This window comes from Tamandua tetradactyla, chromosome 3 (genome assembly GCF_023851605.1).
Source record: "Tamandua tetradactyla isolate mTamTet1 chromosome 3, mTamTet1.pri, whole genome shotgun sequence".
Taxonomy (NCBI): domain Eukaryota; kingdom Metazoa; phylum Chordata; class Mammalia; order Pilosa; family Myrmecophagidae; genus Tamandua; species Tamandua tetradactyla.
This window is the reverse complement of record NC_135329.1, coordinates 121,988,017-122,009,527: the sequence shown is the minus strand read 5'-3', so window position 1 is coordinate 122,009,527 and position 21,511 is coordinate 121,988,017. Positions and strand designations below refer to the sequence as shown.

Sequence of the window (21,511 nt, the reverse complement as noted above, 5' to 3'; positions counted from 1 at the left end):
AATGATTCTCAAGAATTCATACCGGGAAAGACTAGTCCTAATTCCCTTGCTTATTTAAGAGGAAAGGATGGTTTCTAGTTTGCTAGCTACCAGAATGCAATATACCAGAAACAGAATGGTTTTTAAAAAGAGGAATTTAATGAGTTGTTAGTTTACAGTTCTGAGGTCGAGTAAATGTCCCAATTTTTAAGGCAAGTCTATAGAATTGTCCAATCTAAGGCATCCAAGGAAAGATGCCTTGGTTCAAGAAGGCTGATGAAGTTCAGGGTTTCTCTCTCAAGTGAGAAGGCACATGGTAAGCACAGTCAAGGTTCCTCTCTCATCTGGAAAGGCACATGGCGAACACAGCGTCATCTCCTAGCTTCTTCTCCTGGCTTCCTGATTCATGAAGCTCCCCAGGAGGCATTTTCCTTCTTCATCTCCAAAGGTTGCTGGCTCATGGATTTTCTGCTTCGTGGTGCTACAGCACTCTCTGCTCTCTCCAAATTTCCTTCATTCTCCAAAATGTTTCCTCTTTTATAGGACTCCAGAAATGTCTCAAGACCCACCCAAATGGGTGGAGACATGTCATTATCTAATCCAGTTTAACAACCACTCTTGATTAAATCACATCTCTAGGGAGATGATCTGGTTACAGATTCAAACATCTAGTATTGAATAGGGATTATTCTGGCTATATGAAATGGGATTTAGATTAAAACATGGCTTTTCTAGGGGACATACATCCTTCAAACCAGCACAGGATGCCACAGAGAGGTCTTATGAGACCAGGCTTCCATTTTTTAAATAGCTGTTTTCAAATTTAAACAAGCCCCAAATCATGGCTACTCTAGGCATCTGTCTAGTGAAATAGTAATTCCAGGGGTGCAGCAAATGAGGCTGTAAGTTAGGTCTGAGGTTGTCTGTTTGATTTAGGGACCATAGTGCAATCTTGGCCTTTCCTAACATGTATCTTTGGCCACTGGGATAATGGAATGACTCAGTTTTCTGGTGACCTGCCAAGTACCTATAGGCCAGCTGTACTGTCCAGTCTATGATGAACTGGATTTTAGGACTAGGCCTGCTCTCCAGGGATTTTCCCAGGATCATTGTGACAATTGCCATTCACTGTTTACCTGCCCATATTTGCCATATTGCCAAACTTCCAATTTCAGATGCTGTGTGACTAATCATGAAAAGTTATTGCTGAGAACTCTCCCCTCTTCACTTTCCTCCTGGAAAACAACCTGTTATGACCCCAAACAGTTTCAGTGAAGTTGACAGAAAGATGAATTAGATGTTGGCTCAAGCTCTGTTAGAGTTAGGCATTTCTAGGCTGCTCATTACTTCACTCAGAACATTAAGAACTATTTAATAAACTAAAAAAAAAAAAAAGAACAAAAGGACTATTTAATACATCATTGTAAAAGGATGGCTGGGGGTGTGTGAATTAGCATATAGAGGACCTCATAAAATGCTGCCTCCTCTACCCAGCCTTCTCTTGCTAAACAGAAGGGTTCTGACCAACTCATCTGAAGACTGATGAACATAGGAATGTATATTCAATTAAAAAGATTGTCATCTAAGCTAGAGACACCTTTTATGTTGTTGTTCATTCTATGTGTACCTCTATGTTCATATTTACATTTACATATATAAATAGATGCAGCTAATGAATGATTTTCAAACACTAGGGCTTCTATTTAACAACAATGTAAGGATTTATATATTGAAACTAGTATTGGGGAAGTCATATTCCTGGGAAAACACACATATGATACATGTAGGAGGATTGGAATTGGAAGTACTGCCTATGGAGGTGGCCCACAAGCCACACAAGAAAACCACCTTCGGTGTTTTATCTTATAGTTCATATCGTAAACTCCTGAGAAGTCAGAAATTTAAGACTTGAATTTTTTTGCAAAGTGTAGTTAGAAAAGGGAGTAGTGATAAATTATATTAATTTATTCCATAACAATTGAATAACTATGAATAGTAGGTAGAAGGAACAATTTTGGGCTTAGCTGTTTAGAGGGGGGAGTAGAAGCAAAGCACCGAAACTTTTGGCCATTCTTACTTTAAATCAGAAATCAAGAGACATGCTGCTTCAGAGTCAGGACTCTCCAAACATAAAGACGTAAGGAAAGAATTCAGAAGATAAACCCCTGTTCATATCCTATAATAAATCAGAGGTGGGGAAAAAAGGAAGCTGGAAACCGGCCACAGGGGATTTAACATTTTCTAATGTTTCCTTTCTCTTGCATGTTTATGTCTTTTTCATGTGTTCTGGTTTTAAGGACCATCAGTAGGAGAAGGTAGGAGTATTTAGAAGGATGAGTGGACATTATTGGTGAAACTTACTGTGTTCAACATGGATTTTGATAAAACTTGGGAGTTTTAACAATTAGAGAAAACTCTTTGCAATGTTAATATAAGTTTCTGTATTTATGTATATTCCTGTTATTATTGAATCTGCATGTTTCATAATTGAGTATATTTCATTGTATACTGAATAATGTGTGTTTGATGTATTTTCTACTTTGCTAATGTCTGAATGATGTTTAAATGTCCTATACTAGATAGAAGAGAATAGTAATATAACACTATCAGAACATGCCATTTCCAAGTGCTTAGCTGGGGATTCAGGTCCTCCATAGCATAGTTCTACTGTATTGCCTTCAATTTACTTCTCTAGGATTGGCAGGAATAGTACAGGTTGGGGTTTGGCAATTTATGATAGATTGCAATGCCTAGCTGAAGCTTGCATAAGAATGACCTCCAGAGTAGCCTCTCAACTCTATATGAACTCTCTCAGCTACTGACATCTTATTTGCTACACTTCTTTCCCCACTTTTGGTCAGGATGGAATTGTTGATCCCATGGTGCCAGGGCCAGACTCATCCCTGGGACATTACTTCTCTACATTTACCTTATGCTTGCCCTAAGACCCAAACATGCCCCACACTTTCCCACTTCTGTGCTTTTGCTTGTACTATCCACTAATGCTGGAATGTTCTTCCCTTCATCATTTACAGGTCTCAAAATGCTATTCAAAGTTTATATAAAATGCCATCCCAAGCTTTGGAGTCAAGATGGCTAACTGAACACACATTTATCCCTACCTTTTTAAAAATATCAATGAATTTTAAAGAAAATTTATAGTAGTATTAATAAATGAGAACTCAGTAATGGCAATAAAAACAGGAAGTGGTTTTTTTTTCTAGTAATAACATCCACTAGAAATTTTACACAAAATCTCATTCACAATAAAAATAAATGTTTAAAAATATCTCAGTAACTAAAACAGTGTGGTATTGACTCAGAAACAGTCAAACAGATTAATTGAACAAAACAGGCCACACTTTTTAGGGAAATTGATAGGCTGCTTTTAAAAGTGAATTGGTATATATACAAGAAAGGTATAGCCAAGACTCTCTTAAAGATAGAACAAGGTAGCAGGACTTCACAGTGGGAGACATGAAGACAAATCATACAGCTACAGTAACTAAAACTGAGGTGCTTTAGTGAGGTGCTGAGTAGGAGCAAGAAAATAAAGAAAAAGTCATGCTTATGTAGATAGAGGAGAAATTTCATCCAGTGGGGAAACAATGGAATTTTCAATGAAAGGTGCTGAGTCAATTGGCTATCACTATGCAAAATATAAAATTAGATTCCTCCACACCATATGCAAAAAATAATTTCCAGGTAGATTAAAGACTTGAATGTGAATGGTGAAATTCCAGAGTTTTTAGGAGCGTGTATAGGATCATATCTTCATGACTTTAGGGTAGAAAGGATTTTTTATTGAAAACCCTAGTCCCGAAGGGAAAGACAGATGAAGGCTGCACTTCTTTTCATGTTTCCTGTGAGTGTTTGGGGATTTTGAAAAAAAATTATTGTTTGTGTTTTGTTTTGTTCTGTTATTCTCAAACAAAACAGAACAAAACAAAACAATAATTAAAAAAACATCCTACAACACTCATAGTAAGCATATGAAAAGGAGTTCAGTCTCACAGGTAGTCATGGAAATGCAAATTAACCCACAAGATTACACTGGCATGCACCTGTGGTGGATTGCGTTCTGTGACCGAGTTTAGGCGTGCTTTTAATCTTAATTTGCACACCTGTGGGTGTGACTCCATTGTAAATCAGATCTCTTGAAGATGTTAGTTTTAGTGGAGGCATGGCACACACAGCTGAAAGAGATTGAGACTTAATTCAGATGCCTGAGGCCTTATCAAAAGAAAGGGACCCGAGTCGGAGATGATCAGAGAGGAGCAGAAGTCAGCAGGAACCCAGAAGAGAAAGGAGAGGCCATCGCCATGTGAAGCAGGACATACAAGCCAAGGAACCGCAAGGGTTGTCGCAGCCAGCTTGGAATGCTGCCCGCCTAGGGAGGAAGCAAGCCTTCTAGCCTACAAAATGGTGAGACTATAAATTCCTATTGCTTAAGCCAATCCATTGTATGGTATTTGCCATGGCAGCAGTCAAAGAAAAAGACTGCACCAATAATGTTAAATAGGCAAGGATGTCTTCGTTCAGGGACTGTTGTAGCATGGAAGAGAGAGTAGAACTCAACTGCATTGAAACAAAGGGCAATAAGCATTGTAAGGGCTGCGAGAGGGTTGGAGGAAAAGCACTGGAAGATAACAAGGGGGGCTGATCACTTGGATGGGCAAGTGATTTACTGAGGTGCAGTTAGGACCACCTGGTTTGAGGTGTTTTCCTTTGCAGCAATCAGAGTGTCTGGAGTCTGTGAGTGCTGAGAAAGAGGAGGAGAGAGATGAAGAACTGCTGAGTTAGGAGTCTCTCAAGGCAGCATAAGAACTGGTGTGAAAGGGAAGGGGAAGGGGAAGGGGGAGGAGGAGGTTGGGGCAGGGGTGAGGGTGGGGGGAGACTGTTGTTTAGAAGTGTTAGGGTCTGAAGTTGTCTTTTTTTCCTTTTTTCCCCTTGCAGTCTGAGTTGTTTTTCTCTGCAGTCCCACAGCTGCTAGCATAATTTCAAGGCTGTCTGGAGTGGGAAGGGAGCAGGGGGGACCTGCAAGGAATAAGTCCTATAGCTTAGTCAAGAGAAAGAGAAATAGTCCTTCACAAGCTAGCAAACTAAAACACCCAACAGTTAGGCAAATGTTAAAGAAAGTTTAATCTTCAGTATTGCTGAGGATGAAGAGCACATACAACTGATGAGAATGTAAATTGGTACCAACACTTTGGAAAACAGGTGACATTAGTCAATAAAATTGAAGATAAGCATGCCACACGACCTGTGATTCCACTACTTGTTACCTACTCTGGTAATTTAATTATCTATAACTACCATTATACATGTGCAAGCATGTTTGTTTCATCTTTGTCCTTAATTTAAAAAACTGGAAATACTCAACTGCCCACCAACAGGAGAATAAATAGAAGTTTAGTCATACAACGGAATATTATACAACAGCAAACATAAATAAGCATTAAAGTGAGAAAAGTAGGTCGCAAAAATTGCACACAGTATGATTCCATTATATAAAATTTAAAACACAAAACTAGGCTATATTGTTTAGGAATCCATATATGGGTAATAAAAATAAAAATAAAAGGAAGGAAATTATTCATCTCAAGGTCAGAATTTACAGTTTTTTCTGTATAGTATAGTTACATGGATGCTCACTTTACCACAATTTGCGAAAATGTACATGTAAATTTTAAGTATTTTTCTGAATATTAGTTTTTTGCTTTTTTTTTTTTTTTTTACATGGGCAGGCACCCAGAAATGAACCCAGGTGTCTGGCATGGCAGGCGAGAATTCTGCCACTGAGCCACCATTGCACCACCCTGTATATTACATTTTATAATAAGAATAAAATCAAATAAATTAAAAAAGACAATCAGTTGAACTCAAAACAAAAACCGAGATGCTAGAAACAGACATGTGTTCATTCAGTATGTATTAAAGGTGGCATTTAAAATTCAAATTATACAAAATAGAAATTTGAATAATATGCAAGAAAAATTAAAATAATATAATTATTTGTATAATAAAATCATAAAATATTTATAAAATATAAAAATTAAGGAACTCATTAAAGCCCAAGGCTCTTTCTTGCCTTATCATTCTTAGCGTAGGATTTTTATCTTCATAGTTTCAGGATGGCTGCTATGTGCCAAGGTATTGTACGTATGTTCCAGGTATGGGAGAGGGGAGGCTGGCAAAGGATGAAAACACATTATACCTGAGTCTGACCCAGTTCCCTAGGAAAATAATAGCTTTCCCAGAAGCCCTATACCTTAGATACGTTTAGATCTCATTGGCGACACTGTCACAGATTATTCCTAACACTTAGGGAAACTGAGGAGGAGCGTATTTTTAACTAAACATATTTCTGTTCCACACTAAATTATAGTTCAGCTAATAAATAAGGTGGCGAACATACATATTACTTGGACAACCAGGGGTGCCTGCTGCCTGAGGGAAGCACCTAGAACAGTGCTTGGTGCATTGCATAGACTGAATAAATATTAGTTCAGTTAATGGGAATCTTTTTACATTTTGCACAAATCTTTATTGCTTGAAATTTTGACAATGAGCATGTATTATTTTCTTATCTAAATTGGAATTTACATGTATAATTGATATTTAAATTTTATGTCTGGAGCATCTTAGATTGTCAGAAAATAAGGAAGTGCTAAAAAACCTAACACACACAAATAGATAGGTGTGCCATTTGAATTTGTGGTATACCCCAGAAGAGCCATGTCCTTTAATCCTCATTCAATATTGCTGGGTGGGAGCTTTTTTGATTTCCATGGAGATGTGACCCACTCAATTGTGGGTAGTAACTTTTGCTTAGATAGTTTCCATGGAGATATGTGTCTACCCATTTAAGGTGGGGCTGTTTACTAGAGCCCTTTAAGAGGGAGTCATTTTGGAAATAGATTTAGAACCCACACAGCCAGAGACCTTTGGAGATGAAGAAGGAAGAAGCTCCCGGGGAGCTTCCTGAAACAAGTCTGGAGAGAAAGCTAGCAGACATAGCCATGTTTGCCATGTGCCTCTCCAGTTGAGAGAAAAACCCTGGACTTCATCAGCTTTTGTTGAATGAAGGTAACCTCTTCTTGGTGGCTTAAATTGGACATTTTCATAGCCTTGCCTTAATTTGAACATTTACATGGCCTTAGAACTGTTAACTTGCAACTTAATAAATTCCCTTTTTTCAAAGCCATTCTGTTTCTGGTATATCGCATTCTGTTTCTGGAATATCGCATTCTGTTTCTAGAATATCACATTCAGGCAGCCTTGCAAGCTAGAGCAGTAGGGGTATGTCAAAAAAGCATTGGTGCTAATGAAAGAGCTCTCAGTGGTCAAAGCTGAACAATCTGAGCAACAGAATAAAGTCGTATTGGATTGTACCTGGAAGTATTAAGTGAATACTCATGTATTGATATTAATATAAACAAATGATTGAATAAATAATAAATGTGGGTAAAGAGGCAAAACTCCTGAGCAGAAGAATTTCAAACAATTTATGTAGATACTCAGCCCTCACGGAGTGGGGAGCATAACTCCCTTCTCCTTAGGGGTGAGCTGCACACAGTTATGTCCTTCCAAAGTGTACAGCATGGGAGTGGGGGGATTTCATCATAGCGGGAAGCCTTAGAAACCCTACCTCAGCCAAGTCATAACTCAGATCAAGCAACATCAACAGCCATTGAGCATGTGATAATATATGAGCTTGATACAAAGTGATGAAAACGGCACTTTACTTTATGGTCTTCCTCCCAAAATCCACGACCCCAGTCTAAGCATGAGAAAAGCATCAGACAAATTCCAATAGCGAGGTTTCCTATAAAACACTTGATCGATATTCCTAAAAATCCTCAAGATCATCAAAAACAGGAAAGTCTGAGAAATTGCCACAGTGAAGAGAGTACTGAATGTAAATTTGTACAAATATTTTGGAGGGCTATTTGACAACACCTATCAGTTTGGTAAATGTTCATATCCTCCGCCTAAGTAATTCTCTTAGAAATTTACCCGACATAAATAATGCACAGAGATGTTTACTGTGCTTTTGTGTATGTTGTTTTGCTTTTTAATAGCAAAAAAAAAAAAAAAAAACTTGGAACTAGATATGTACTAGCAAAATAATGGCTAAATCATTTGTACTTTATCCACTTGATAGAATTGCTTATAGAAATTAGCGTTGGAGGTGAAAGTGAATGTGTGAACTGTCATAAAAGATGCTCATAATGTATTGTTAAATATATAAATTTTCATCAACATCTATATTGAAAATAAGTGAAACAAAATTAGTTAACTAAGATAATGGATGCTGCTTTTAAATTTCATACAATTTTGTAGTTATATGTGTTTGAAAACTGAACATATATTACTTTCTAGTTTAACAATAACTTTTAAAATATGCAAGTAAGTAAATTCTACTTTTCAGCTACCAAGGGAATGTTCTCATTTTGCACAAATACCTCTGGGTCATAAGACCAGTAAGAACATACAAAATGATCAGGTATAATTAGTTATGATGATAAAATGATGTTAAATTTTATTTACTGCCTTATAAATCATGGAATCATGAGAGGAACACACATTTGAAGTGTGAGATTACTTCCTAATATTTAAATGAGGAAGACCTATTACAGTATGTGTGGTCTCAAATGCATATGAAGATAAAACATATAAGTAACTCAAAGGGTTTTCACCTCTGTCCAGAAGCATCCCTGAGGGGATGGGGAGGGAGTGACTCAGTGAAAATGGTCTTCAGTTGGAAAACTTTTAGATTTTTTTTTTACAAAGCGAATGTCTTCCACTTGCCTAATAGAGCATGATTTTCTCCTGTTAATTTACTGGTTTCCATTTTATTTGCTCTCACAGTTTGGAAATTGAATCGTTTTGTGCCTGTATTCACTTGCTTCTATGAGTCACTCATCTGAGTTAATGGAAAATGAGTTCCCCAGTTGAGTGTGAGGGAGCCTCTGCAGTCCTAGCAGCAGTCTTACCTCTGGGGAGAGAATAATGAATATGATTTTGACATACGCTATTGGTATAGAAACTGAAAAGTGGTGAGTCTTAGTCTGCTAATTACACCCTGTGACTATCTTATTAGTGTCACCATCAAATATTTTCACCAAAACATCATTTCAGTATGTTTAAAATTGCTTTTGCTAAGTCGATATCCCCTGGATCATATCCCTCTATTTTTCCTATTACATTAGTAACTTACCTGTAGCTCGCTTGGCGAGCTACATGAGTGAACTAGATGTAGCACTCTTGTGCAGATTGGACAAGTGCCGTGAAGAAAGCAGTTACAGAAGGGTCAAAGCTACTCAGAGTCATGCTTTTTTCCCGCCCTAAATTATTTTGCTTGATGATGCTTTTCAGCAGGGCTGCAGTAAAGGAGAAATTGTACCTAAATTTGAACACCATATGCTGGAAGTTAGGTAAAATTCCATTACATTTGAATAGTTCTAAGCAAGCAATTTGTTCCCCTTTATCCTTTAGTGGAATTGGTGAACAGGTGGTTTTTAGAAGATCACTCAGTATATTTAGCTTCTGAAATTTGAGCAACTCAAGCTCTGATTGGCTACTCTTGCCACATGATAATTCAGAGCCCAAGCACCACGCTGGCTTTTGCTGGGGTTCTCAGGAGGGAAGAGTTGGGAGAGGCTTTGCTGCTGAGGAGATTTAATTGATAGTTTGAAGGTAAGGCCAGTTTATGGTTTTTTAAAATACTATTCTCTCAGGAGAGGTTACGCAACCCACCTGAAAGTATTTTTCAAAGTTTTGGGGCCATAACTGGGGAAATAAGTGATGGAAACATGACCTGGAAAGTATGTAACCTCATTGTCCTACTAAGACCCTGCTAACATCTGATGTGTGGAGTGTGTGGCTAAAGACAAGTCCTATACTAACCGATTTGTTGCTTAGCTGAGTTGGATCTCCTCTTTAACACAATTAGTTTTTTCATTTTTTTGCCTTTGGATATTTCTAAATATATGAGAATGTAAAAGGATCTATGTTCCTATATTTATCCTGTTCTACTGGGCTTCATTTGCCTCAGAAGGAGCAGCAGTTTCACTAGCTTAACAAAACCAGCCATGGCGGGGTATTGGCTTACATGACAAATATCTCTGGGCGAAGGGACAGCTGCTCTAAGTCATCATCTACTTGTGTGAAAAGGGTCCCGATCTCTGGTGTCAAACTAAGAAGGCCTTGGGAGATCCTTACATTAGTTTCTGAATTAGAACTTTGGGCCAAAAGACCCACAGTCTTATAAGTCCTTAAACCAATACTTTGAAATTTTGATATTTTTCAGGTTTGAACAAGGGCTACAGAAACAAAAGAGAAAAATCCATACAAGCCAATGGTAATCAGGAAGAAAATCAGTCCATTGCCTTGAGGTTTTTATATTTGTTTTATATTTGTTTCACAGATTTATTTTTACATGTTCTAATTTATGGCAGAGGATATACTGCATAGAATGTATTAGAAGAGTAAGGAGGTTTAACTCAGCCCACTCAGAGTTTTGGTGCTATAAGGAAAAATTCCACTTTCTTCCAAAAATCAAGCTGCCCATTCTTTCCCAAAAATTTATGCTTGAAAATGTCTTTCTCCAAGTATTTGGAAATATAAAGACTTTATTCCTCTGAATCCAAATCCTCTCTCCTGCTTTACTTTAACTTCTTTTTTACAACTTTAACTAAATTGATCATGTAGCCAGAGGTAGCAATACCAACACGTTATTGAGGGAATCAGAAGAAATTTGAAGCTTCAGTTTTCTAAGGCAGTATTCTCAATGTTTTGTCTACTTGGCCTGCAAAAATACATGAATATGTAGAATAGATTATTTTAACAAAATATATATATTTGAATGTTATAAGACCGTTTCAGCCCTGGAAATAGATTCTCATGTATTTTTATTGGTTTGGGATATGAAAAGTTTGTAGGTGCCACTACTACTCTGGGAAGATGGCAGATGACGAAGAATATGAGGAGGTGGTGGAGGTAAGATGAAAAATTCTGACTCTGACAGCAGCATATTTCATGTAGTGACATTCAAAGCTGTGTAGGTGAATTACTCATTCGAAAAAAACATTGTCTATTATAAATTCACAAAGAATCACCATTAGAGCATAAGAAAGAATATTTTATGTTCAGTTTCACTATAATTATGTGGGAATTAGAACTGAAAGGAGCTATCACTATTTTCCACTTCTGTTTTTCTTTAAATTTTCAAAAAACAACATGTGGGGTAAAGGTAGATTTTAATTTATCTTTTAAAATACCCCCTTCTCCTCCTTCCAGCCCTAGGGACCAAAGGAAAGAGGAGATACAGAGCAGGTTGTGGTGACAACTCTATTTCTTAAAATGAGTTTGCATGGAAGTAGAGGAAAAAGAGCTAATTCTTTCTTTTTGCCTCAACCAGTTGATTATCTACAGGGCAAGATGGATTAAATACTCAAAATAAACATATATACAATATATATATGTACACATATACATGTATAAACTAGATATCCTCATGATTGACAGTTGGAATCACAATTTCCTACCAATTCCGTTATGTTTACTCAAGGACCAAGACTACTCTTTGCTTTTGAATTTTGAACGAGAACAAAGGTCATGGTGGGCATCTTGAAAAATTTCCTCCAGGTTATTGGTGGACACCTGATATGTTTTAAAATTTGTTTATTTTATATTGATTTTCTATAATGTTCTAATAGTGCTATAGGTTTTTTGTTTTGTTTTTGCCAGCTCTTGCCTTTAACTTCACATTCTAGAAATAAAAGCTAAAGACTTGGGACTATAATTCACATAAGTACATTGCCCTGAATTGGAAAGTGCTTAATAATGACCAATTAATGATGATGACCTAAATATATGGAATCTCCAAGTGCCTGATTGAAAATGTATGATTTTCATAAGACTGAAATTGTAAGAGCTTCCCAGTAGCAAATTCCAGATGAAAGTGCCAAGACTTATCTTTCGAAAATTATGTTAGTGAAAAATCTATACTTAGATCAAGAAAAATTGTTTTTTATTTTATAAGAAAAAAGTTCTATTATTCAAAGATCCTCGCCCAAACAATTCAACTTATATAATAAGTCGTTCAAAAATTTCTGGTTTGAATGCAAACAGTCATGTTTTCAATGCTCAGCATTATCACTAGTGTACATTTTACTTATGTCCTTAAGGGTGAGAACAATCATTATCAAACACTAAAACAACTGTAAATCAAATTGTTTGCACTAGGAGGGAAATACCAAGAATGGTTTTAGCCTCCAACTTAAATATTTTTTTTTCTTCTTCGAATAATTGCGTTCATCTGTCACTGAAAATTGTGCTTAGTGATAGATTTGATTAATTTAAGTAGATGTCGTAAAAATGGAGAGTGCTATTTTTAGGTTCTCATTTTGCCCTAATGTTCCCATTACTGTGCTGGGCCAGACCAGCAGGTGCTAACTGATGGACCGCCTGCCAGAGGGTGTTGAGCAAGGTCTCTTTGACCTTGAAAAAGAGTCCATGACAATGGGATGGTGGAGGATTCAAGTAAATGGTCTGAGAACAGTTTAAAAGCAAACAGGAACTAGCTTTAAACATACATCTCCTAGGGATCTTCATCGTCTGAAATAAAATTGTACAAAGATGTTCTACCTAATTAGCAGCATGAGCTGTTAAAAAAAATGTGAGATTTGGCATGGAAGTTAATGCCAACCACTTGGATAAGGTTGCCTTTTTTATAAGCCTATTTCTAAGATGCATTTACCAACAGTGAGAGCTCAGCAAAGGTCAGATAGTATGGCTACCAAAGAGCTGTTTTTACTTGGATGCTAAGAAAATCCCAAATAGTTGTGAATCATTTATTTCTGTTTCATATTCTTCTCAAGCCTCTCATGATTTGCGTAGCTAGGCAAATGGCCCCATGGTACATCAGCATCAAACAGTATTTCCTAAAGTTTCCAAATAGTATCTCCGATATGTGACAGGCCCAAGCTTGTAAAGAGCCTGTCCTATAATCCTTGAGATTTCTGTCACCATGTGAAGGGACATACAGATTAGATTTCAAATGAAAAAAGCAACAGTACAGGAGCAAAGAGATTGAGAGTGAGTGATATTCGGCAAGTTTATACCAATTTCACAGCAGGTAAAATAGAGCAGGTGGCTTATTGATGATTTTTGAATAATTAAGTGAGAATTAAGTGAACCAAGGGTCAGGAAAGGAGGCCATGGAAGGATACTTGGGGTCTCAGTGGTTTTCCCCTTCCCCCATGTATGTATTTCAGTGATAGAGTTAAGAAAAATGAAGCATATGTTTTTGTTGACTGAGAAAATGAGTCAAGTGTTTCACTTTTTTATCCCTATCTTAAAGTTCTTTCCCTGTGTGCCTTGGCCTAAACAAGCCTTTCCTTCTATCACGGCTGGAGGTAGGATTCCGCTCTCCTTACACCTCTGAAACAAAATGTCAGCCAGTTCCTATCAGCATCTATTTATTGCTGGTGATGTCAGAAGTAGAACAAAAGCAGGCTAGTTTCAGACCCAGGCCACAGGGCATCTCCAAGCCATCAGTGACAAGTTAAAACCTAACCTTCCCACATTTTGCGATGAGGAATCTTCTCATAGTTTCCTTCTCCCCTTGGCATGTGACGGTTTTCCTTTTTGAATGCTATTTAGGACCTTCATGCTGCTAGAAGGGTCTGTCTCAAACTCCAAAAGAAATTCTTATTACTTAGTAATTAGAGGGACTTAGGAATAACTGAGATGCATGTGTGCTTTTTGGATCTTTATTATTTCTATGAAAGATTCATTTTAAAAAGTAGTCACAGTAGCGTTTCTTTCTGTGTTATTGCTAGTTATTAAGCAGTGAGTCCCCCTCTGTTCAACACACATGGCAAATTCTCTCTCGGGTACCATAAGAAAAAAATGTTACTGGTCCCAGATTCATAGCCTTCCCCTGATTAATAACCAGCTGTAGGCACCTTTCTCAACACTCAAAATCTCCTTGTCCCACTGGATGATATTCACTTTGCCTTTCCAGACGTTACATGAGGTTAAAATGGATTCCAAAATAGGAGCAGTCTCCCTCAGCTGCCTCCTTCCCAAAGATATTCCAAACAAACGCACTGGTTAAGCTGAGGCAGAGGCAAGGTGACTTCTGCTCTGGTTCTCATGACAATGCTTTGTGTTCTATTCATAGTACTACACAGAAGAGACAGTCTATGAAGACGTGCCGGGCCAGGTAAGGCCAAGCCCACACCCATGCTAACTGCATTGCATGCTCATGATTCACAAAGAGCTCCCTCCTATCTCACACGTCCAAGGCCACGAGGCCAGCAAAAGGGGGTACCTGAGTGGGAAGCACTTACCTGCATGTACCCAGCAGTTGGTGGTAGAGGAACATTACCTGTTCAGTTTCTTTTTTTTGCTGTTTGATGTATCCAGGATGGTGGGAGATGGCTTCTGCCATTGCTCTCATGGTGGTTTTTGGTGTGGGTTATTTTGACTAGAGCAATATCAGTGGCTTCTATCACTGTCTGGCCACAAGAAGGATGGCCTCGGACGTGTGATGTGCATAGGGGCCGGCAGCTATTTTGTTGTGCAGACTTGCAATATGTCCACACCATCTATACCATGGGATGGTGCTCTCAGGGAGCTCTCCCTGATGATGCAATGAAATGCTGCTTGGCATTAGTATGTTAGGAATTCCACAAAACCCATTTCCATCAGTGTCCCGTGTCAAAGAACTCTTTCCTTCAAGCTGAAAACCTCTCTCCTGATGACGCTTTGCTTCATTTTCTGCATAAAGCTGCTTTCCCTTGAGCGTGCCAAAGAGTCATATGGATGGTTAACCCTGAAGCAGGCTCAGGGGGCCTGTAAGTAAAAGAAAACTGACACGGGTAGATGCTGTTAAGTGCTTAGTTTCTCATGGCCAACCATCCATCAATAAAAAAGTACAGTAAGCAACCTCTTAGCTATGATCTGGCAACATTCAGTTGAGTTTCCACAGGTATACAATTTCCTTTGTACTTAAGTCTCTCTTTTCAAATTGGATGCTAGAACTCTTCCTTTGGTACAGATGATATTAGCTATGAAGGAAATTATATCATAAGATGGATTTAAGACTTGGATGCTTATCTTTCTTCCATCTAGGAGTTTTAACCTGGAACTAGTTCCAACTGTTGGGCCTAGTTTCTTCCACCATAGCCTGTTGTAAGAAATAGCAATTTCCCACCTACAACCTAGAACTACTGTATGTATAATTGCTTCATTATATTTTCATCATCATTCCTGTCCACCTAAGCATTTATTAGTGTAAATGGCATCATAGTTCACATTAAATGACTAAGCCAGGAGAATAGTCATCACTTATTGATGTGACTCATTTTTTAAAGTTCATTTTTATTTGTCTCACACCATTAGAATGCCTAAATGCCTGTAGAACAAGCAATCTGACTTTTTCTTAGACGCATTTAAAAGTTAATACCCAAATCAAGAACTTGAGCTTTATTTCATGGCCTTAACCCCTTGTTCTCTGATCCTAAACTGGCTTTTACTCAGACAATTTTTTAAAGATTTTTAAATATTTAAGAATATTTTCTTTCCAGTTTTTATCCTGCCTTGGAGTGTTTGAGTGTCTTCCTACAAATGCAATTTTAAGGCACTGTTACGAATGAATCAGCTTCTGATGTACGTTGATATAACATGCCAGGTATGGACCTGGTGTGTGCTTTCACGCTTTTGGCCTGTTGGGGTTATGAAGTAACCTCAAGAGTGTAAACGCAAGTTGGAGTCAGAACTATGCACACAAAGGCAGTGGTGCCACAGTTATCACACTCATAACAATGTTGAACTGCATATCAACTTTTCAGACAATAACAGAAATCTATGAAACCACAACATCAAGGACAGTCCCTGACTATGTGCAATCAGAAACTTCCAAACCCGCGCTGCCCCAGCCGGCTCCGGCGAAGCCCACGGAGAGGAAGAAAGTTATCCGGAAGAAAGTGGACTCTTCAAAGTTCATGACCCCGTACATTGCACACAGCCAGAAGATGCAGAATCTCTTTAGTCCAGTAAGTTTCAAACAACTTCTTGCTAACCTTGCTTTATTATTGAGAAAGCATTGATCTAAACCTTCCCCATTTAGGATGTGGTTAGATTTTCTTTTCTCAATCTTTTGTATGAAACAAAAACTTATTTTTCAGGAATATAAGCTTTTTTCTTGTGATGCTTCGATTTTACCTTCACGTCATTCATTTGTATCAGTAGAGCAGCAGGAAACTCATTCTTATTGAAATGATTCCTGCAAAATAAGCATTAGGCAGATTATAAAGCATTTACTGATATTGATAGAAGTTAAATAACTTATATTTGAACCATGTCTGAGCAAAGAGCCTTAACTAGAAATACAAAATGTCTTTAAGAGGTGTATAGTATGGTTTAGAACAGCAGTGTCAGACTGAGAATTCATTTGAAATTGAGGACAGAATATTTGACTGTGTCCTAGAGCAGTAGTGTTTTCATCGTGCCTGCACGCTGGGATATCCTGGGAGATTTAAAATCCGGGTTCCCTAGGCTAGCAGGTGTGAGGTTGGGGCCTGTGCACCAGGAGTTTTCAAAGCTCCCAGGTGATTCTAATATGCAGCCCAGGTTGAGAATTGCCGCTCTCCAGTGTCTCCAGCCCTCAAGTTCTCACTGACAGTTCTCTAAGCTACACTGACTGGCAGCAGAGTCCAACCCATTTCAGGGATCAATTTTGTTGGCTGTCCATAGTGGGCTGAAGACTATGAGGTAGCCTGGTTGCCTGCCCTCTGGAGCGGTGAAAATATAAAGTGTAACTCTGGTAAAACATTGGATTTTGGGGGACTAATGTTTATGCCAAAAGTATCCTGTTGGGCAGTGCGACGGTGGCTCAGTGGCAGAATTCTCTCCTGCCATGCCGGAAACCTGGATTCTATTCTTGGTACCTGCCCATGCAAAAAAAAAAAAAAAAGACATGTCCTTTTGTGGTTGGCCAATAAATGGTCACTTTTGGCTGAAGGTTAACTCCTGAGAGTGATTCGCAAAATTTCTAATTTAGGCTTTAGCTGATTCTTCAGTGATCTAAGATTTAGGTTAATAATAACAGATGAGAATTTTTTCCTTGCCTCCAAAGATGGAAAAAACTTTTTTTCATTTTATTGCCATAAAATATCTTTAATTTATATACCATTAACCTAGAATTTCTGATATTCTGAACAGAATATTAGCAAAGGACTATAATATCTTTAAAAGTGATTAGTAATCAGTAGTGTAATTTAGATTGTTGACTACTCAAGGGTACTATTGAAGCATTAATAATGATAAATTATGTATATTATTATTAAAGACTCATGGTATATTTTACTAATAAAGTTGCATTCTTTTTCAAAATGTTTCATAATTCAGCCTTTCCATGACTTCAAGCTACTGTTTCAGCTATCCAATCCATTGGTGTCTAGCTGTTCTCTGAATTGAATATTTTTCTTGGTCTTAGCAATCAAATCTTCTCGGACTGTTCTCAATTTCTATATTCTCATTTTCTAAAATGATTAAAGTTTAGGCCTTTTTATGTGTGCAGTCAGGCAAAAAAATAATGGAGAGATAGTTTAGGACATTTGCAAGACAATAATCTGTAATAAATTCCTGATGTCTGCAAGATCCAACCATGTTTAGGAAGTACAGTTAACAAATCTGTTTTAGTTTTTTGCTGAGAATCAGGGTAGGGGTCAAAAAAGAAAGCTGCTACAACTGGAGGTTGTTACAACTTGGAAGAATTTTTTTTTTTAATCAAATAAGGATGAATAACCTATCTGTAATTTCTGCTAGTGGCTTGTCATGTTCTGAGTGCATGTCTGATACTCTTTTCAGAATAAGTACAAGGAAAATTTCGAGAAAGCAAAAGGACGGCCATATGCCAGCACAACCGATACGCCAGAACTTCGCAGAATCAAGAAAGTACAAGATCAACTCAGTGAGGTAGGTTGCATGGCTAAAATAAAGGAGAGAGACATTTCAAGAACATGCTCATCACCAAGGATTGAAGATGCTAAATATGTGTAGAGAGAATAAGGGTCAAATTATGCGAGCCAGTACAGAGATCTAGGGAAAGATTTGGCCAATTTTCTATATTACTATAAGAATGAACCCAAAGGGACTTCAAAAAGCTTGACATAGTCTTTTAGCTTAAGGGGTGACTATGAGATGGAAGCTCCAAGTTACTTGGGTCCTTGGCACTGGAGTACTATGAGCCCAAGAAGCAGCAGGCTGAAATTTAGGCCAGGAAAATAGACAAGCAGTAAATGCAGGGGCTCTTTTCTACCTAACATGCAGAAACTTTACTTTCTGTATTGTGGATAGAATCACTGCATTAATACGCTTTGTTAGAGGATTCTATAACACACACACACACATTCATGCTTGTCATGGCCCCTCTGTAATTGGGCATTATTTCTGCAGGTTAAGTATCGAGTGGATGGCGATGTTGCTAAAACTATTTGTCATGTAGATGAAAAAGCAAAGGACATTGAACATGCAAAGAAAGTGTCGCAGCAAGTCAGCAAGGTAAGGCCGGACCATGGGGTGGATGGATGGGATACCAAACAGCAGGTGCATGACCTCTGCCTTGTCTTAGAGAGAAAATTGGACAAGCTGCATCCTATTTCATGCCTATTATCAAATCTCTAATGCCCATATGCACCAGGGAGGTCACAGAGACAACTGATGTGTACTGTCGGAGCTATGGGAGATTGCAGAGTTCAAAGGGGTGACTGCTTCTCTGTCCCACGTAGTTACTACTATGTTGAACACAGTCAAACAGTGTCACCAGAGTCTCTTATTTATTTTTTAAAGAAGTTGGGGATATGGATTTTTATATGAATCTCTAAATTTCAAATACAGACAACTAATTTAAAACATGCTTTCAAATACCATGTGAATCAATTGAAACATGCCTGCCAGCTTATCCAGCCAATGACTGATAAGGTGCCCCCTTTGAAAGCAATGTACAGAGAATCAGAATCATGATTCAGTTTTAAAAAATTGGAATTTTTAAGTAAGACATTATTAATGCAGGAAAAGAGTCATAGAATATTGACATAGTCAATGTTTTCCTAGTGACGCATCTGGTAGCCTTTGGTGTGCAAACACCTTGAGTATGACAAAGTTCTGTGGCTTTGCCTTTTGTTCTCGAAATTCTCATGCCCTTGGGTGAGATATCAAGTGGCAGGTCTTTTGGTCTTTCTGTTTTTTGTTCATTTGTTTTAAATTAACTCTACTGAAGCGTAGTTTATAGACAACACAATTTATACCTTTTAAATGTACAGATTGATGACTTCTGGCAAATGTATACACCCATGCAACCACCACCAGAGCCTCGATATGGAATATTTTTGTCTCTCCATAACTTTATAATCACTCTAATCCTCTGACCCCAGGTGACAACTGATCTGCTTTTTTGTCACCTTAGCTGTGTTTGGCTTGTTCTTGAAGCTGAAGAATCAGCTGTAGATCATGTAACTCTTTTGTACCCAGCTTCTTTGGTTAGGCGTAATGTCTATGAAATTCATCTGTGTTGTATCAGTACTTTGTTCTTTTTTACTACTGAGTAGTATTCCATTGCAAATATACATCATCATTTTTTATTTGTTCACCAGCTGATGGATATGTGGGTTTTCTGCCTAGGTTTTATACAAGCAGAACTGGGAGGACACCAAGGATAAGTACCTGCTTCCCCCTGATGCCCCTGAACTTGTCCAGGCCATCAAGAACACTGCCATGTTCAGTAAGGTAAAGGCTCTGCTCAGTTCTCTCTCTCCTTGACAGTGTCGTCCCACCATGTCATTTAGAGAAATACTCAGTAAACCCTTAATAATCCAGAATGCTGGTCTGCACGATTTTTGAGGGTAGCCTTGAGACATGTGGGGCTAGCAGGGTGGGGAATGCCAAGGGGACACTGGAAAGAAAGCTCTCAGGCAGAGTGAAAGCAAGAATCCTGCAGGGAATCTGAGCAGCCTGCGGGGAATGAAGATGTGCTGGAGATGCAACTGAGACATCTGCAAAATAGGATTTTAATTTTTTTTTCTGTAGGTCTTATGCTAGCAGTTTGGATAACCCTCACTTTCACTTTTAGTAAAGACTTATTTTGTGGAAGAAACTATGCTTCAGTGCTTCCCGTCTCCTTACATTTGCATTAGCTTTTGTTGCAGGAGGCAGGTAAAGTCACAGATAGGAGGTGAAACAGAAGCAGACCTATCTGCCTCTCTGAAACTAAAGTTTGTCAGGAGAAGCAAGACAAGCTATTCTTGAAAATGACTTGGGTTGGATGGAAAGGGGAAAGTTATCTGTTTCATGCCATTGATTGACAAATTCAAGACCATGTATTTCATATGTGTGATTTCACTTTTCATTAGTTTTTACTCTTTCCTAATTTAGAAACGGTACACTGAAGACTGGGAAGCAGACAAGAGTTTGTTTTACCCGTATAACGACAGCCCAGAGTTGAGGAGGGTAGCCCAAGCCCAGAAAGCGCTCAGCGACGTAAGTGAAGTATGATTGGCACTGTTTGGTAGTGTGGAGTCAGGAATTCTTGAATTGTATTTTCTGGTCAGATGTTCCCTGTTTTCCTTTGAAAAAAAAAAAGTCTAAATGCCAATGGTGCAGACAAATCCGATAAGAGTCATTATAATGTATGATGTCTAATTTAAAGTAGATATAGTTTATATGAGGTATAATTTAGTCCAACATCATTTTTTTACAGGTGAGGAACCTGAATCTCAGGTCACAAAGGTCAGTGGCACAGCCCAGACCAGAAACCAGGTCTTAGGATCCCCAGACCACTGTTCTTCCCACTACAGCATGTGTCCTTCCTTCCCCTTGGCTTGAGTAGAAGTTATTTGGTGACGATGGAGTGGCACTTTTTTTTATTAGCCTGTTGGAATCATAGCCACCTTCCCATATCTATTAAGTGAACAGTGTTGCTGAAGAGTTCTGCTTTACTCTCCTATTCAGAAGTTCTGAATTCTGACGTGTCTTGCTTTTTCTGCACTGGGGACCCGAGTCATGTTTTTGTTCAGTAACCTCGCACAGAGCTCTTGCCACCAGGGTACTCAGAGAAGCTTTCAGAGATAGCACGAAACGGGCAGTCCCGCTTGCCAGAATCTTAGTATCCTAGACTTTGTAAGCTGTATATTAGAGGAATCAAAAGGCTGAATAGAGTCTTAGGGTTGAAACCAGCAGCAACAGCGAAGAGCTGTACTTGGGTTTAGTACTTCCCACCTTTTGCTTTGTTTCTTGGTCCCTGATTTGTTGGAGGCCATCTTGGAAATCCAAAGACAGCTGCTTAATCTTGAGCAGAGCCCCATATTAGAAAATGACAGGCTATTTTATGTTCACTTGTCAGATGGACTTTCAGACTCTGGACTTAACAAACCAGATGGCATCTTGAGATTTATTGGGATTTGTTTTCAAAAGATCTGAGAATCTTCAGCTATCATAAACTGAAATTATACCTACTCAT

The 21,511-nt window shown here is 38.3% G+C and overlaps 1 protein-coding gene across 21 annotated transcripts in view; it reads left to right on the top strand.

Annotated features, from left to right (window-relative positions):
* Nucleotides 1–9,574: 9,574 nt before the first annotated feature.
* NEB (nebulin) overlaps nt 9,575–21,511 on the top strand; it is a 232,784-nt gene continuing 220,847 nt past the window's right edge. For 20 of the 21 annotated variants that reach the window (XM_077153822.1, XM_077153820.1, XM_077153819.1 and 17 more), the window contains exons 1-9: nt 9,575–9,681; nt 10,295–10,379; nt 10,919–10,983; nt 14,174–14,215; nt 15,846–16,049; nt 17,866–17,973; nt 18,454–18,558; nt 19,678–19,782; nt 20,428–20,532. In XM_077153822.1, coding sequence (XP_077009937.1) covers nt 10,948–10,983; nt 14,174–14,215; nt 15,846–16,049; nt 17,866–17,973; nt 18,454–18,558; nt 19,678–19,782; nt 20,428–20,532 — 705 coding nt within the window. In that variant the 5' untranslated portion in view covers nt 9,575–9,681; nt 10,295–10,379; nt 10,919–10,947. The remainder of the gene's footprint in view (nt 9,682–10,294; nt 10,380–10,918; nt 10,984–14,173; nt 14,216–15,845; nt 16,050–17,865; nt 17,974–18,453; nt 18,559–19,677; nt 19,783–20,427; nt 20,533–21,511) is intronic. The other variant, XM_077153803.1, reaches the window with a different exon arrangement.